Below are 18,210 nucleotides of genomic sequence, written 5' to 3' on the forward strand. Positions count from 1 at the left end.
CCTCCCCACCGACCCTCCCCTGACAATGTCTTGCTATGGTGCACAGGTGCGTAGACAGTGGGCAGCATGGTAGCATTGTGGATAGCACAATTGCTTCACAACTCCAGGGTCCCAGGTTTGATTCTGGCTTGGGTCACTGTCTGTGCAGAGTCTGCACATCCTCCCCGTGTGTGCGTGGGTTTCCTCCGGGTGCTCCGGTTTCCTCCCACAGTCCAAAGATGTGCAGGTTAGGTGGATTGGCCATGATAAATTGCCCTTCGTGTCAAAAATTGCCCTTAGTGTTGGGTGGGGTTACTGGGTTATGAGGATAGGGTGGAGGTGTTGACCTTGGGTAGGGTGCTCTTTCCAAGAGCCGGTGCAGACTCGATGGGCTGATTAGCCTCCTTCTACACTGTAAATTCTATGGTAAATTCTATGTTAGACACCACACAACCTCCTCTACCTTATCTAAGGTATTATTATTTACATTGTTCAAAGTGAGTTAGGCAGGTTATTCATCTATGTGGCGCACACTGCTACATTTCCAATAAAAGGTACTGGGTAGAGAATAGAGAGCAGCTGTAGGAAGACTGGTAGAGATTGGTAAGTAAGGATATTATGCTTCAGTTACACAGAAAATTGGTGAGACCACATCTGGAATATTGTATGCAGTTTTAGTCTCCTTATTTAAGGAAGGATGTAAATGCATTGGAGGAGGTTCAGAGGAGGTTGACTAGATTGATACCTGGAATGAACAGGTTGTCTTATGAGGAAAGGTTTGACAGACTGGGTTTATTTTCATTGGAGTTTAGAAGAGTGAGGGGTGACTGGATTGAAATGTATAATCCTGAACGGTCTTGACAAGATGGACACGGAAAGGATATTTCCTCTTGTAGGTGAACCCAGAACTAGGGGGCAATGTTTTAAAATTAGGCTTCGCATTGTAGGACAGAGATGAGGAGGAATGTTTTCCCTCAGCGTGTTGTGCAAATTTGGAATTGTGGATCATTACATTTTTTTTAAAGTGGAGGTAGATAGATTCTTGTTAGGCAAGGGAATCAAAGGTGATCGGGGATGGATGGGAATATTTATTTTGAAACACAAATGGATCAGCCAAGACCTTATTGAATGGCGGAGGCTCAATCGATCATATAGTTGTTGTTTTCCTCATCTTAGTCCAATAATTATGCTTCTGCTGCCTCAGCAAACGTAGCTTCACCATTGATAGGTCTGGTCTGTATGACAACTCCTTTCTGAATTAACCCAATTAGCCATTGGGGAACCTAGTTGAGTTTTAAGTAGTAATCTACATGTGTGAGCAACAAAGTCTTTCTGTTTTGTGTGCATCGCAGAGGTTACAGAATGGAAGCCCTTATATATATGAAGCTGGTCTTGCTGAGCATTACACAAGGTAAGGCACCAGTCAGCTCGTGTGATATGAATAATACTTTGGATAGACTCAAAGATCTAGCATGACAGAAGTGAAACTCATAATGGAATGATAAAAGCGGAATGATTTTTCTCACACACTATTCAACATGGTAGTTTTAAATAGTAGTGCATGCTTTATCTAAATGTGTTTTGAGCCCTGTTTGATCTTCCTCTTAAAAATGCTGATTTGTGTCAGAATTTGTTTCTGTAGGCAACTTACTCCATCACCTGTCCCAACCGTCCATTCTTCCACGGGGATAGGCCATGGTGCGGTGGATTGTCACTGGACTGGTAATCCAGAAATCCAGGGCAATGCTCCGGGAACTGGGGTTCGAATCCCACCACAGCAGCTGGTGAAATTGAAATCCAAGAAAATTCTGGAATTCAAAGTCTAATGATGACCATGAAACCATTGTCATTAAAACCCATCTGGTTCACTAATGCCCTTTAGGGGAAAAAAACCAGTCTTTACCTGGTCACCGCATTATAGGAAGGACGTGGAAGCTTTGGAGCGGGTGCAGAGGAGATTTACCAGGATGTTGCCTGGTATGGAGGGAAAATCTTATGAGGAAAGGCTGATGGACCTCGCTGTGACCCACAAAAATATGGCTGACTCCTAAATTGGGATAGCACAGAAAGAGGCTCTTTGGCTCATCTGCCAGCCATCAGGCACCTATCCCAATCCCAATCCCATTTCCCAAGCACTGGGCTGGAGGATTGGACGCTCTGGCATTTCAAGTGCTCATCTAGATACTTCTTAAATGCTGAGGGTTGCCGCCTCAACCGCCCTTTCAGGCAGTGAGTTCCAAATAGTCTAACAAGCCACTCAGTTGAAGGGTAATTAGGGCTGGGCAACAGATGTTGGGACCAGACAACAATGCCCAATCCCACAATGGAATAAAAACTTTTCATTTAAAAAAAAGTGCCAGTAGGCTATTAGACCACAGAGATCAGAGCTACCAAGCCCAGCTCTACTACCAGTAAATATCCACCAAATTACATCAATGGATAGCAATCATGAAAATGGAAATCAGACTGGATTTTCCAGGAATAGTGAGGCTGCCTTTGGATCCTACACTGTCCCCTGGCTGAGATCAGTAGAGGATCATTCTGTGATTTTGTTCACATCACTATAGTACAGCCATTAGGGTCCCTGTTTGATAACTTCATGATTGAAAATAAAAGAAGAATCTGCTTTTCACATAGAATCAGTTATTAGGGTACAAAATCCTCACAGGCAAGTGGCTATTGAGTTAAAGGGGCTGGTTTAGCACACTGGGCTAAATTGCTGGCTTTTAAAGCAGACCAAGGCAGGTCAGCAGCATGGTTCGATTCCCGTACCAGCCTCCCCTGAACAGGCGCCGGAATGTGGCGACTAGGGGCTTTTCACAGTAACTTCATTGAAGCCTACTCGTGACAATAAGCGATTTTCATTTCATTTTTTCAAAGGTGATTGTGACAGTCTAAATAGAATCAATTGAGTATTTAAAAAGGAGGAATATAAATGAATGGGGAAAGGGCAGGGGAATGGGTTTAGACCAGAAAACATTGGTTAAGGAGTGCAGATACAATTTGGAATATTGTGAGCAATTTTGGGCCCTGTATCTAAGGAAGGATGTGTTGGTCTTGGAAAGGGTTAGAGCAGGTTCGCAAGAATGATCCCTGGAATGAAGAGCTTGTTGTATGTGGAATGGTTGAGGACTCTGGGTCTGTACTCGTTGGAGTTTAGAAGGATGAGGAGGGATCTTATTGAAACTAACAAGGTACTGCGAGGCCTGGATAGAGTGGACTTGGAGAGGATGTTTCCACTTGTAGGAAAAACTAGAACCTGAGGACTCAGCCTCAAACTGAAGGGACGATCCTTTAAAACAGAGATGAGGAGGAATTTCTTCAGCCAGAGGGTGGTGAATCTGTGGAACTCTTTGCCGCAGAAGGCTGTGGAGGCCAAATCACTGAGTGTCTTTAAGAGAGAGATAGATAGGTTCTTGATTAATAAGGGGATCAGGGGTTAGTGGGGAGAAGGCAGGAGAATGGGGATGAGGAAATATCAGCTATGATTGAACGGCCTAATTTTTCTCCTATGTCTCACGGTCTTGTGTTGGGCAAAACTTTCCCTCAGAACTGTAATCTCTGCAATTTTATATTGAAAAGAACTGTATAATCTGAAATTTATTGAAGGAAGATGGCAGCTTTGAAATCATTGAACTGATTAACATTTGAGTTGGGTGCATCTATTTAAAATGGTCAATAAACAATTGGGATCTAACAGAAATTTCAACGGTATGATTATAAGGCCATCATCTCAAATGAGAACTTTTTAAATAGTGAGCTAATTTATTCCTATAAAATGAGAGAAATGTTGGTTTACAGGCTGGATTGCTGAGATATCATTAAACCTTAAAACCTGTCTCTCCGGTTAGCACAGCAGCTACTAAAGTCTGGAAAATACTTTTTATGGAACATAGCATTAAAAAAAGAAAATAAATTCAGGAGAGAAGATTATGGTGACTCACAAAAATACACCACGGATACTGAGGGTTCTACAAACATTTGAATGAAATGAAATGAAAATCACTTATTGTCACAAGTAGGCTTCAAATGAATATTTGGCTAATGGTAAAGTTCTTGGAAGTGTGGATGAGCAGAGGGATCTAGGTGTCCATGTACATAGATCCCTGAAAGTTGCCACCCAGGTTGATAGGGTTGTGAAGAAGGCCTATGGAGTGTTGGCCTTTATTGGTAGAGGGATTGAGTTCCGGAGTCGGGAGGTCATGTTGCAGCTGTACAGAACTCTGGTACGGCCGCATTTGGAGTATTGCGTACAGTTCTGGTCACCGCATTATAGGAAGGACGTGGAAGCTTTGGAGCGGGTGCAGAGGAGATTTACCAGGATGTTGCCTGGTATGGAGGGAAAATCTTATGAGGAAAGGCTGATGGACTTGAGGTTGTTTTCGTTGGAGAGAAGAAGGTTAAGAGGAGACTTAATAGAGGCATACAAAATGATCAGGGGGTTAGATAGGGTGGACAGTGAGAGCCTTCTCCCGCAGATGGAAATGGCTAGCACGAGGGGACATAGCCTTAAACTGAGGGGTTATAGATATAGGACAGAGGTCAGAGGTAGGTTCTTTACGCAAAGAGTGGTGAGGCCGTGGTATGCCCTACCTGCAACAGTAGTGAACTCGCCAACATTGAGGGCATTTAAAAGTTTATTGGATAAGCAAATGGATCATATTGGCATAGTGTAGGTTAGATGGCTTTTGTTTTTTGACTTCCCATGTCGGTGCAACATTGTGGGCCGAAGGGCCTGTACTGCGCTGTATTGTTCTATGTTCTATGTTCTATGAAGTTACTGTGAAAAGCCCCTAGTCACCACATTCCGGCGCCTGTTCGGGGAGGCTGGTACGGGAATTGAACCGTGCTGCTGGCCTGCCTTGGTCTGCTTTAAAAGCCAGCGATTTAGCCCTGTGCTAAACAGCCCCTAATTTCTAGATGTCGATGCGTTGGCTAGTTTTCATACTAGGTCATTCTCAGTTATAAAATCCCTCTGCTGGAAAACTAATCAAAAAATGGTGATTTTGTTTTTCGAAGTTTCACATTAGAATAGGACCAGTCCTAAGGACCTTTGCAAACCCTTGACATCTTGTGAAAATCTGTGACAGTAAATGAACAGCAGTAAATTTCCAAGTCATAGAATCATAGAATCCTAAAGTGCAGAAGGAGGCCATTCGGCCCACCGAGTCTACACTGACCCTCTTTGCACTCCAGCCAAGCCCACTTCTCCACCCGAACCTGCACATCCCTGGACACTAAGGGCAATTTATCATGGCCAATCCACATCACTTGCACATCTTTGGACTGTGGGAGGAAACCGGACATGCAGACACTGGGAAGAAAGTGCAAACTCCACACAGACAGTCACCCGAGGCCGGAATTGAACCCGGGTCCCCAGAGCTGTGAGGCAGCAGTGCTAACAACTGTGTGATCATGCCTCCCCCGGTGAGTCAGGATGGTAAGTGGCTTGGAGGGGAATTTGTAGGTGGTGCCTGCTGCCCTCATCTTCCTTAGAAGGTGCTATTAAAGGAGGATTGGTGAATTGTTATGGTGCATTGTGTAGATAGTACACACTGCTGTGACTGTTTGTTAGTGGTGGAGAGGGTGTTTAATTGGTGAATGTGGTGGCAATAAACCGGGCTGCTTTGTCCTGGAAGGTGTTGAGCTTCTTGAGTGTTGTTGGGTCCTCATGTTTCCGTAGGTCTCACCCCCACTACCCAAAGATGACGGGGTAGTGCATAGGAGCACACTGCAGGGAGCCGTCTTAATCTAAATAAAAGTCCTTTAGCCCAAACACTACAATGCTTTAATTGCACATCTGGTTCAAAAGAAGCTAAGTATTCTTTCAAACCAATACTTTAAAAACTGCAGCAGTCATAGACTAACCCTGACTGTAACCCAAATTACACCAAATACATACAACGCAATATATCTGAAATACCAACATTCATCACAAGTGTCTATTCTCCATTATCCAGTTCCCATTCCCCATTGTCCAGTGTCTATTCCCCATTGTCCAGTGTCCATTCCACATTGTTCAGTGTCCATTCCCCATTGTTCAGTGTCTATTCCTCATTGTTCAATGTCCATTCCCCATTGTCCAGTCTCCATTCCCCATTGTCCAGTGTCTATTCTCTGGGAGGCCAGGGAAGAGATTGCTGGACCATTGGCTTTGATTTTTATGTCATCATTGGATACAGGAATAGTGCCAGAGGACTGGAGGATAGCAAATGTGGTCCCTTTGTTCAAAAAGGGGAGCAGAGACAACCCCGGCAACTATAGACCGGTGAGCCTCACGTCTGTAGTGGGTAAAGTCTTGGAGGGCATTATAAGAGACAAGATTTATAATCATCTAGATAGGAATAATATGATCAGGGATAGTCAGCATGGCTTTGTGAAGGGTAGGTCATGCCTCACAAACCTTATCGAGTTCTTTGAGAAGGTGACTGAACAGGTAGACGAGGGTAGAGCAGTTGATGTGGTGTATATGGATTTCAGCAAAGCGTTTGATAAGGTTCCCCACGGTAGGCTATTGCAGAAAATACGGAGGCTGGGGATTGAGGGTGATTTAGAGATGTGGATCAGAAATTGGCTAGCTGAAAGAAGACAGAGGGTGGTGGTTGATGGGAAATGTTCAGAATGGAGTTCTGTCACAAGTGGAGTACCACAAGGATCTGTTCTGGGGCCGTTGCTGTTTGTCATTTTTATCAATGACCTAGAGGAAGGCGCAGAAGGGTGGGTGAGTAAATTTGCAGACGATACTAAAGTCGGTGGTGTTGTCGATAGTGAGGAAGGAAGTAGCAGGTTACAGAGGGATATAGATAAGCTGCAGTGCTGGGCTGAGAGGTGGCAAATGGAGTTTAATGTAGAGAAGTGTGAGGTGATTCACTTTGGAAGGAAAAACAGGAATGTGGAATATGTGGCTAATGGAAAAGTTCTTGAAAGTGTGGATGAGCAGAGGGATCTAGGTGTCCATGTACATAGATCCCTGAAAGTTGCCACCCAGGTTGATAGGGTGGTGAAGAAGGCCTATGGAGTGTTGGCCTTTATTGGTAGAGGGATTGAGTTCCGGAGTCAGGAGGTCATGTTGCAGCTGTACAGAACTCTGGTACGGCCGCATTTGGAGTATTGCGTACAGTTCTGGTCACCGCATTATAGGAAGGACGTGGAGGCTTTGGAACGGGTGCAGAGGAGATTTACCAGGATGTTGCCTGGTATGGAGGGAAAATCTTATGAGGAAAGGCTGATGGACTTGAGGTTGTTTTCGTTGGAGAGAAGAAGGTTAAGAGGAGACTTAATAGAGGCATACAAAATGATCAGGGGGTGGACAGTGAGAGCCTTCTCCCGCGGATGGAAATGGCTAGCACGAGGGGACATAGCCTTAAACTGAGGGGTAATAGATATAGGACAGAGGTCAGGGGTAGGTTCTTTACGCAAAGAGTAGTGAGGCCGTGGAATGCCCTACCTGCTACAGTAGTGAACTCGCCAACATTAAGGGCATTTAAAAGTTTATTGGATAAACATATGGATGATAATGGTATAGTGTAGGTTAGATGGCTTTTGTTTCGGTGCAACATCGTGGGCCGAAGGGCCTGTACTGCGCTGTATTGTTCTATGTTCTATGTTCTATGTTCTATTCCGCATTGTCCAGTCTCCATTCCCCATTGTTCAATGTCTATTCCCATTGTCCAGTCTCCATTCCCCATTGTCCAGTGTCTATTCCGCATTTCCAGTGTCTATTCCTCATTGTTCAGTGTCTATTCCCCATTGTCCATTCCCCATTGTCCAGTGTCTATTCCGCATTTCCAGTGTCTATTCCTTATTGTTCAGTGTATATTCCTCATTGTCCAGTGTCCATTCCCAATTGTCCAGTGTCTATTCTGCATTGTCCAGTCTCCATTCCCCATTGTTCAATGTCTATTCCCATTGTCCAGTCTCCATTCCCCATTGTCCAGTGTCTATTCCGCATTTCCAGTGTCTATTCCTCATTGTTCAGTGTCTATTCCCCATTGTCCACTCTCGATTCCCCATTGTCCAGTGTCCATTCCCCATTGTCCAGTGTCTATTCCGCATTGTCCAGTGTCCATTCCACGTTGTTCAGTGTCTATTCCTCATTGTTCAATGTCTATTCCCCATTGTCCCGTGTCCATTCCCCATTGTCCAGTCTCCATTCCACATTGTTCAGTGTCCATTCCCCATTGTTCAGTGTCTATTCCTCATTGTTCAATGTCTATTCCCCATTGTCCAGTCTCCATTCCCCATTGTTTAATGTCTATTCCCATTGTCCAGTCTCCATTCCCCATTGTCCAGTGTCTATTCCTCATTGTCCAATGTCCATTCCCCATTGTGAGTGTCTATTCCCCATTGTCCAGTGTCCATTCCCCATTGTTCAGTCCCCATTCCCCATTGCCAAGTGTCTGTTCCCCATGTCCAGTCTCCATTCCCCATTCTCCAGTCTCCATTCCCCATTGTGCAGTGTCTATTCCCCATTGTCAAGTGTCTATTCCCCATGTCCAGTCTCCATTCCCCATTGTCCAGTCTCCATACCCCATTGTCCAGTGTCTATTCCCCATTGTTCAGTGTCTATTCCCCATTGCCCAGTGTCTATTACCCATTGTCCAGTGTCCATTACCCATTGTCCAGTCTCTATTCCCCATTGTCCAGTCTCCAGTCCCCATTGTCCACTCTCGATTTGCCATTGTCCAGTCTCCACTCCCCATGGTTCAGTGTATATTCCCCATTGTTCAGTGTCCATTCCCTATTGACCAGTGTCCATTCACCATTGTCCAGTGTCTATTCCCCATTGTTCAGTCTCTATTCCCCATTGTCCAGTGTCTATTCCGCTTTGTCCAATCTCCATTGTCCAGTGTCTATTCCACATTGTCCAGTGTCTATTCCCTATTGTTCAGTGTCTATTCCCCATTGCTCAGTGTCCATTCCCTATTGACCAGTGTCCATTCACCATTGTCCAGTGTCTATTCCCCATTGTTCAGTCTCTATTCCCCATTGTCCAGTGTCTATTCCGCATTGTCCAATCTCCATTGTCCAGTGTCTATTCCACATTGTCCAGTGTCTATTCCCTATTGTCCAGTGACTATTCCCCTTTGTCCAGTGTCTATTCCCCATTGTCCAGTCTCCATTGTCCAGTGTCAATTCCCTATTGTCCAGTGTCCATTCCCCATTGTTCAGTGTCCATTCCCCATTGTTCAGTGTCCATTCCCCATTGTTCAGTGTCCATTCCCCATTGTTCAGTGTCTATTCCCCATTGCCTAATGTATTTTCCCCATTGTCCAGTGCCCATTCCCCAATGTCCAATCTCCATTCTCCATTGTCCAGTGTCTATTCCACATTGTCAAGTGTCTATTCCCTATTGTCCAGTGACTATTCCCCATTGTCCAGTGTCTATTCCCCATTGTCCAGTCTCCGTTCCCCATTGTCCAGTGTCAATTCCCTATTGTCCAGTGTCCATTCCCCATTGTTCAGTGTCCATTCCCCATTGTCCAGTCTCCATTCCCCATTGTCCAGTGTCCATTCCCCATTGATGAGTGTCCATTCCCCATTGTCCAGTGTCAATTCCCCATTGTCCAGTCTCCATTCCCCATTGTTCAGTCTCCATTCCCCATTGTCCAGTGACCATTCTCCATTTTCTAGTCTCGATTCCCCATTGTTCAGTCTCCATTCCCCATTGTCCAGTCTCCATTCCCCGTTGTTCAGTGTCTATTCCCCATTGTCCAATGTCTATTCCCTATTGTCCAGTGACTATTCCCCTTTGTCCAGTGTCTATTCCCCATTGTCCAGTCTCCATTGTCCAGTGTCAATTCCCTATTGTCCAGTGTCCATTCCCCATTGTTCAGTGTCCATTCCCCATTGTTCAGTGTCCATTCCCATTGTCCAGTCTCTATTCCCCATTGTCCACTCTCGATTTGCCATTGTCCAGTCTCCATTCCCCATTGTTCAGTCTCCATTCCTCATTGTTCAGTGTCTATTCCCCATTGCTCAGTGTCCATTCCCTATTTACCAGTGTCCATTCCCCATTGTCCAGTGTCTATTCCCCATTGTTCAATGTCTATTCCCCATTGTCCAGTGTCTATTCCGCATTGTCCAATCTCCATTGTCCAGTGTCTATTCCACATTGTCCAGTGTCTATTCCCTATTGTCCAGTGTCTATTCCCCATTGTCCAGTGTCTATTCCCTATTGTCCAGTGTCTATTCCCCATTGTCCAGTCTCCATTGTCCAGTGTCAATTCCCTATTGTCCAGTGTCCATTCCCCATTGTCCAGTCTCCATTCCCCATTGTTCAGTGTCCATTCCCCATTGTCCAGTCTCTATTCCCCATTGTCCACTCTCGATTTGCCATTGTCCAGTCTCCACTCCCCATGGTTCAGTGTCCATTCCCCATTGTCCAGTCTCCATTCCCCATTGTCCAGTGACCATTCTCCATTTTCTAGTCTCGATTCCCCATTGTTCAGTCTCCATTCCCCATTGTCCAGTCTCCATTCCCCGTTGTTCAGTGTCTATTCCCCATTGTCCAATGTCTATTCCCTATTGTCCAGTGACTATTCCCCTTTGTCCAGTGTCTATTCCCCATTGTCCAGTCTCCATTGTCCAGTGTCAATTCCCTATTGTCCAGTGTCCATTCCCCATTGTTCAGTGTCTATTCCCCATTGTCCAGTCTCCAGTCCCCATTGTCCACTCTCGATTTGCCATTGTCCAGTCTCCACTCCCCATGGTTCAGTGTCTATTCCCCATTGTTCAGTGTCTATTCCCCATTGCTCAGTGTCCATTCCCTATTTACCAGTGTCCATTCCCCATTGTCCAGTGTCTATTCCCCATTGTTCAATGTCTATTCCCCATTGTCCAGTGTCTATTCCGCATTGTCCAATCTCCATTGTCCAGTGTCTATTCCACATTGTCCAGTGTCTATTCCCTATTGTCCAGTGACTATTCCCCTTTGTCCAGTGTCTATTCCCCATTGTCCAGTCTCCATTGTCCAGTGTCAATTCCCTATTGTCCAGTGTCCATTCCCCATTGTCCAGTCTCCATTCCCCATTGTTCAGTGTCCATTCCCCATTGTCCAGTCTCTATTCCCCATTGTCCACTCTCGATTTGCCATTGTCCAGTCTCCACTCCCCATGGTTCAGTGTCCATTCCCCATTGTCCAGTGTCTATTCCCCATTGTCCAGTGTCTATTCCGCATTGTCCAATCTCCATTGTCCAGTGTCTATTCCACATTGTCCAGTGTCTATTCCCTATTGTCCAGTGACTATTCCCCTTTGTCCAGTGTCTATTCCCCATTTTCCAGTCTCCATTGTTCAGTGTCCATTCCCCATTGTTCAGTGTCCATTCCCCATTGTTCAGTGTCCATTCCCCATTGTTCAGTGTCTATTCCCCATTGCCTAATGTATTTTCCCCATTGTCCAGTGCCCATTCCCCAATGTCCAATCTCCATTCTCCATTGTCCAGTGTCTATTCCACATTGTCCAGTGTCTATTCCCTATTGTCCAGTGACTATTCCCCATTGTCCAGTGTCTATTCCCCATTGTCCAGTCTCCGTTCCCCATTGTCCATTGTCAATTCCCTATTGTCCAGTGTCCATTCCCCATTGTTCAGTGTCCATTCCCCATTGTCCAGTCTCCATTCCCCATTGTCCAGTGTCCATTCCCCATTGATGAGTGTCCATTCCCCATTGTCCACTCTCGATTCCCCATTGTTCAGTCTCCATTCCCCATTGTCCAGTGTCAATTCCCCATTGTCCAGTCTCCATTCCCCATTGTTCAGTCTCCATTCCCCATTGTCCAGTCTCCATTCCCCATTGTCCAGTCTCCATACCCCATTGTCCAGTGTCTATTCCCCATTGCCCAGTGTCTATTCCCCATTGTTCAGTATCTATTCCCCATGTCCAGTGTCTCTTCCCCATTGTCCAGTGTCCATTCCCCATTGTCCAGTCTCCAGTCCATATTGTCCAGTCACCATTCCCCATTATCCAGTGTCCATTCCCCATTGACCAGTGTCCATTCGTCATTGTCCAGTGTCTATTCCCCATTGTCCAGTGTCTATACCCCATTGTCCAGTGTCTATTCCCCATTGTTCAGTGTCTATTCCCCATTGTCCAGTGTCCATTCCCCATTGACCAATGTCCATTCTCCATTGACCAGTGTCCATTCCCCATTGACCAATGTCCATTCCCCATTGTCCAGTGTCTATACCCCATTGTCCAGTGTCTATTCCCCATTGTTCAGTGTCTATTCCCCATTGTCCAGTGTCTATTCCCCATTGACCAGTGTCCATTCCCCATTGACCAATGTCCATTCCCCATTGACCAGTGTCCATTCCCAATTGACCAATGTCCATTCCCCATTGTCCAGTGTCTATTCCCCATTGTACAGTGTCTATTCCCCATTGTCCAGTGTCAATTCCCTATTGTCCAGTGCCCATTTCCCAATGTCCAATCTCCATTCCCCATTGTTCAGTGTCTATTCCCCATTGTCCAGTGTCTATTCCCCATTGTCCAGTGCCCATTTCCCAATGTCCAATCTCCATTCTCCATTGTTCAGTGTCTATTCCACATTGTCCAGTGTCTATTCCCTATTGTTCAGTGTCTATTCCCCATTGTCCAGTCTCCATTCCCCTTTGTTTAGTGTCTATTCCCCATTATCCAGTCTCCATTCCCCATTGTTCAGTGACTATTCCCCATTGTTTGGTGTCTATTCCCCATTGTTTGGTGTCTATTCCCCATTGTCCAATGTCCATTCCCCATTGTCCAGTGTCTATTCCCAATTGTCCAGTCTCCAGTCCCCATTGTCCACTCGCGATTCCCCATTGTCCAGTCTCCATTCCCCATTGTCCAGTGTCTATTCCGCATTGTCCAGTATCCATTCCTCGTTGTCCAGTATCCATTCCCCATTGTCCAGTATCCATTCCCCATTGTCCAGTGTCTATTCCCCATTGTCCAGTCTCCAGTCCCCATTGTCCACTCTCGATTCCCCATTCTCCAGACTCCATTCCCCATTGTCCAGTGTCTATTCCCCCTTGTCCAGTGTCTATTCCCCATTGTTCCGTCTCCATTCCCCATTGTTCAGTGTCTATTCCCCATTGTTCAGTGTCTATTCCCCATTGTCCAGTGTCCATTCGCCATTGTTCAGTCTCCATTCCCCATTGTCCAGTGTCTATTCCCCATTGTCCAGCGTCTATTCCCCATTGTTCAGTCTCCATTCCCCATTGTTCAGTGTCTATTCCCCATTGTCCAGTGTCTATTCCCCATTGTCCAGTGTCTATTCCCCGTTGTCCAGTGTCCATTCCCCATTGTTCAGTGTCCATTCCCCATTGTTCAGTCTCCAAACACCAGCGAGTTCACACTGGGGAGAGGCCATTCATCTGCTCTCAGTGTGGGAAGGGATTCACTCAGTCATTCAACCTGCAGATGCACCAACAAGTTCACACTGAGGAGAAGCCATTTACCTGCTCTCAGTGTGGGAAGGGATTTTGTGTTTCATCACGCCTGCTGAGACACCAACAGGTTCACAAGTGATTCCAGGGGTTGGATTCTGCTGTTACTGTTTCTGCTCTCAATTACATCCAGGATTCCATTTAATTCATTCCGAAAGTTGGTCAATGATGGTTGGAGGATAGGGCAGCGCAGTGGTTAGCACAGCTGCCTCACGGCACCGAGGTCCCAGGTTCGATCCCGGCCCTGGGTCACTGTCCGAGTTAAGTTTGCACATTCTCCCCGTGTCTGCCTGGGCTTCACCCCCACAAACCAAAGATGTTCAGGGTAGGTGGATTTTATTTTTGTTTTTTTATAAATTTAGAGGACTCAATTATTGTTTTCCAATTAAGGGGCAATTTAGTGTGGCCAATTCACCTACCCTACACATTTTAGAGTTGTGGGGGTGAAACCCACAATTTAGAAATTTTTAGAAATCCAAATTTAGAAATCTGTGTCTCTGCTTTAAACACACTCAATGACTGAGCTTCCACAGCCCTCTGGGGTAGAGAATTCCAAACATTCACAACCCTCGGAGTAAAGAAATGTCTCCTCCGAGACCGATCCAAAGTGACTTATTTTGAAATTGTGTCCCCTGGTTCTAGACTCTCCAACCAGGGGAAACACCTCATCTGCATCTATTGCCAATTGCATTTGGCTATCCTCAACAGACACAGAATACAAAGCAGCTGATAAATGTGAAGAACAGATGATGAATGCTGCAGCATCGATAGCAACCTGTCTGACCATCAAGTGAAGAATTCTGCTGTCAGAGCCAGGCAACTACATATCACTGAATTGTTGAAGCTTTTCTTGTGTAATCTTGGAGGGCGTCCCAGTCTTTGGAAATCTAGGAGTGGGTAAATTTATGCTTGCGACTGTGACATGTGAGACTAAAATGGACTATACTCACTACGCTCACGTGTATGTTTGCCTGTTGAAAAATGTAAAATGATATTATAGAGTATAAGTTGCATGTAATAAGAAATGTTAAAAAAAAAGAAAGAAAAAAGAAAAAAAAAAGTGGGCAGCACAATTGCTTCACAGCTCCAGGGTCCCAGGTTCGATTCCGGCTTTGGTCACTGTCTGTGCGGAGTCTGCACATCCTCCCCGTGTGCGCGTGGGTTTTCTCCGGGTGCTCCGGTTTCCTCCCACAGTCCAAAGATGTGCGGGTTAAGTGGATTGGCCACGATAAATTGCCCTTAGTGTCCAAAATTGCCCTTAGTGTTGGGTGGGGTTACTGGGTTATGGGGGATAGGGTGGAGGTGTTGACCTTGGGTACGGTGCTCTTTCCAAGAGCCGGTGCAGACTTGATGGGCTGAATGGCCTCCTTCTGCACTGTAAATTCTATGATAAATTCCCCATTGTCCAGTGTCTATTCCCCATTGTTCAGTGTCCATTCCCCATTGTCCAGTGTCTAATCCCCATTGTCCAGTCTCCAGTCCCCATTGTCCAGTCTCCATTCCCCATTGATCAGTGTCCATTCGCCATTGTTCAGTCTCCATTCCCCATTGTCCAGTGTCTATTCCCCATTGTCCAGTCTCCATTCCCCATTGTTCAGTGCCTATTCCCCATTATCCAGTCTCCATTCCCCATTGTCCAGTCTCCATTCCCCATTGTCCAGTCTCCATTCCCCATTGTTCAGTGCCTATTCCCCATTGTCCAGTCTCCATTCCCCATTGTCCAGTCTCCATTCCCCATTGTTCAGTCTCCATTCCCCATTGTCCAGTGTCTATTCCCCATTGTCCAGTGTCCATTCCCCATTGTCCAGTGTCTATTCCTCATTGTCCAGTCTCCATTCCCCATTGTTCAGTGTCTATTCCCCATTGTCCAGTCTCCATTCCCCATTGTCCAGTCTCCATTCCCCATTGATCAGTGTCCATTCGCCATTGTTCAGTCTCCATTCCCCATTGTCCAGTGTCTATTCCCCATTGTCCAGTGTCTATTTCCCATTGTCCAGTGACTATTCCCCATTGTCCAGTGACTATTCCCCATTGTCCAGTGTCTATTCCCCATTGTCCAGTGTCTATTCCCCATTGTCCAGTGTCTATTCCCCATTGTCCAGTGACTATTCCCCATTGTCCAGTGTCTAGTCCCCATTGTCCAGTGTCTATTCTCCATTGTCCAGTGTCTATTCCCCATTGTCCAGTGTCTATTCCTCATTGTCCAGTGTCCATTCCCCATTGTCCAGTGACTATTCCCCATTGTCCAGTGACTATTCCCCATTGTCCAGTGTCTAGTCCCCATTGTTCAGTCTCCATTCCCCATTGTCCAGTGTCTATTCCCCATTGTCCAGTGTCTATTCCCCATTGTCCAGTGACTATTCCCCATTGTCCAGTGTCTAGTCCCCATTGTCCAGTGTCTATTCCCCATTGTCCAGTGTCTATTCCCCATTCCTCAAATATCTTTCACACCATTTCTACCAGTTGCCACTGACTTACACATGTTGCCCTTTTCAAATATGTGCTCTGAATTTGATATTTGACTGCACCTTTTCACTCCCTCTGCCCCTTCCACATCTCCACTTTCTTTAACTTTCAGGTTAAGTTAATCTCCACACCTGACCGCTGTTCTCCTCTCCCACATCTTTCGCACTGCTTTCTGCAGAACTGTCAATGAAATATTTGTTTTACCATGTCAGCTCGCATTGATCTCAGGATTGTGGGGCATTCCAACATGCTATTCCAGCTCACTGCCCTGACCTCAACCCATCCATCATTATCTCGTCCTCGACCTGCACCTTTCCAGTAACCGGGCCTGCAAGGCATCCCGACATAAGTTTTTTAAGATAGCTATGGAGAATGATAGGTCTGGCCCAAGAGTTAAAATTCTTAATTTTGATGGTATCAGACAGGAACTTTCAGAGGTAGATTGGGGGAGACTGTTGGCAGGCAAAGGGACGGCTGGTAAATGGGAGGCGTTTAAAAATGTGTTAACCAGGGTGCAGGGTAAGCACATTCCCTTTAGAGTGAAGGGCAAGGCTGGTAGAAGTAGGGAACCCTGGATGACTCGAGATATTGAGACTCTGGTCAAAAAGAAGAAGGAGGCATATGACGTACATAAGCAACTGGGATCAAGTGGATCCCTTGAAGAGTATAGAGATTGTCGAAATAGAGTTAAGAGGGAAATCAGGAGGGCAAAAAGGGGACATGAAATTGCTTTGGCAAATAATGCAAAGGAGAATCCAAAGAGATTCTACAGATACATAAAGGGGAAAAGAGTAACTAGGGACAGAGTAGGGCCTCTTAAGGATCAACAAGGACATCTATGTGCAGAGCCACAAGAGTTGGGTGAGATCCTGAATGAATATTTCTCATCGGTATTCACGGTGGAGAAAGGCATGGATGTTAGGAAACTAAGGGAAATAAATAGTGATGTCTTGAGAAGTATACATATTACAGAGGAGGAGGTGCTGGAAGTCTTAAAGCGCATCAAGGTAGATAAATCCCCGGGACCTGATGAAATGTATCCCAGGATGTTGTGGGAGGCTAGGGAGGAAATTGCGGGTCCCCTAACAGAGATATTTGAATCATCGGCAGCCACAGGTGAGGTGCCTGAAGATTGGAGAGTGGCAAATGTTGTGCCCTTGTTTAAGAAGGGCAGCAGGGAAAAGCCTGGGAACTACAGACCGGTGAGCCTAACGTCTGTAGTAGGTAAGTTGCTAGAAGGTATTCTGAGAGACAGGATCTACAAGCATTTAGAGAGGCAAGGACTGATTCGGGGCAGTCAGCATGGCTTTGTGCGTGGAAAATCATGTCTCACAAATTTGATTGAGTTTTTTGAGGGGGTGACCAAGAAGGTAGATGAGGGCAGTGCAGTAGACGTTGTCTACTTGGACTTTAGCAAAGCCTTTGACAAGGTACCACATGGTAGGTTGTTGCAGAAGGTTAAAGCTCACGGGATCCAGGGTGAGGTTGCCAATTGGATTCAAAATTGGCTGGACGACAGAAGACAGAGGGTGGTTGTAGAGGGTTGTTTTTCAAACTGGAGGCCTGTGACCAGTGGTGTGCCTCAGGGATCAGTGCTGGGTCCACTGTTATTTGTGATTTATATTAATGATTTGGATGAGAATTTAGGAGGCATGGTTAGTAAGTTTGCAGATGACACCAAGATTGGTGGCACAGTGGATAGTGACGAAGGTTATCTAGGATTGCAACGGGATCTTGATCAATTAGGCCAGTGGGCCGACGAATGGCAGATGGAGTTTAATTTGGATAAATGTGAGGTGATGCATTTTGGCAGATCGAATCAGGCCAGGACCTACTCAGTTAATGGTATGGCGTTGGGGAGAGTTATAGAACAAAGAGATCTAGGAGTACAGGTTCATAGCTCCTTGAAGTGGAGTCGCAGGTGGACAGGGTGGTGAAGAAGGCATTCGGCATGCTTGGTTTCATTGGTCAGAACATTGAATACAGGAGTTGGGACGTCTTGTTGAAGTTGTACAAGACATTGGTACGGCCACACTTGGAATACTGTGTGCAGTTCTGGTCACCCTGTTATAGAAAGGATATTATTAAACTAGAAAGAGTGCAGAAAAGATTTACTAGGATGTTGCCGGGACTTGATGGTTTGAGTTATAAGGAGAGGCTGGATAGACTGGGACTTTTTTCCCTGGAGCGTAGGAGGCTGAGGGGTGATCTTATAGAGGTCTATAAAATAATGAGGGGCATAGATAAGGTAGATAGTCAACATCTTTTCCCAAAGGTAGGGGAGTCTAAAACTAGAGGGCATAGGTTTAAGGTGAGAGGGGAGAGATTCAGAAGGGC

General features: G+C 45.8%; 1 protein-coding gene across 1 annotated transcript in view; it reads left to right on the forward strand.

The window, feature by feature from the left end:
- The first annotated feature begins 1,343 nt into the window (after window positions 1-1,343).
- Window positions 1,344-18,210, forward strand: part of LOC140392486 (trypsin-3-like) — a 54,719-nt gene continuing 37,852 nt past the window's right edge. The window contains exon 1 of the mRNA XM_072477721.1: window positions 1,344-1,390. Coding sequence (XP_072333822.1) covers window positions 1,360-1,390 — 31 coding nt within the window. The 5' untranslated portion in view covers window positions 1,344-1,359. The remainder of the gene's footprint in view (window positions 1,391-18,210) is intronic.

Source organism: Scyliorhinus torazame, chromosome 16 (genome assembly GCF_047496885.1).
Source record: "Scyliorhinus torazame isolate Kashiwa2021f chromosome 16, sScyTor2.1, whole genome shotgun sequence".
NCBI lineage: Eukaryota > Metazoa > Chordata > Chondrichthyes > Carcharhiniformes > Scyliorhinidae > Scyliorhinus > Scyliorhinus torazame.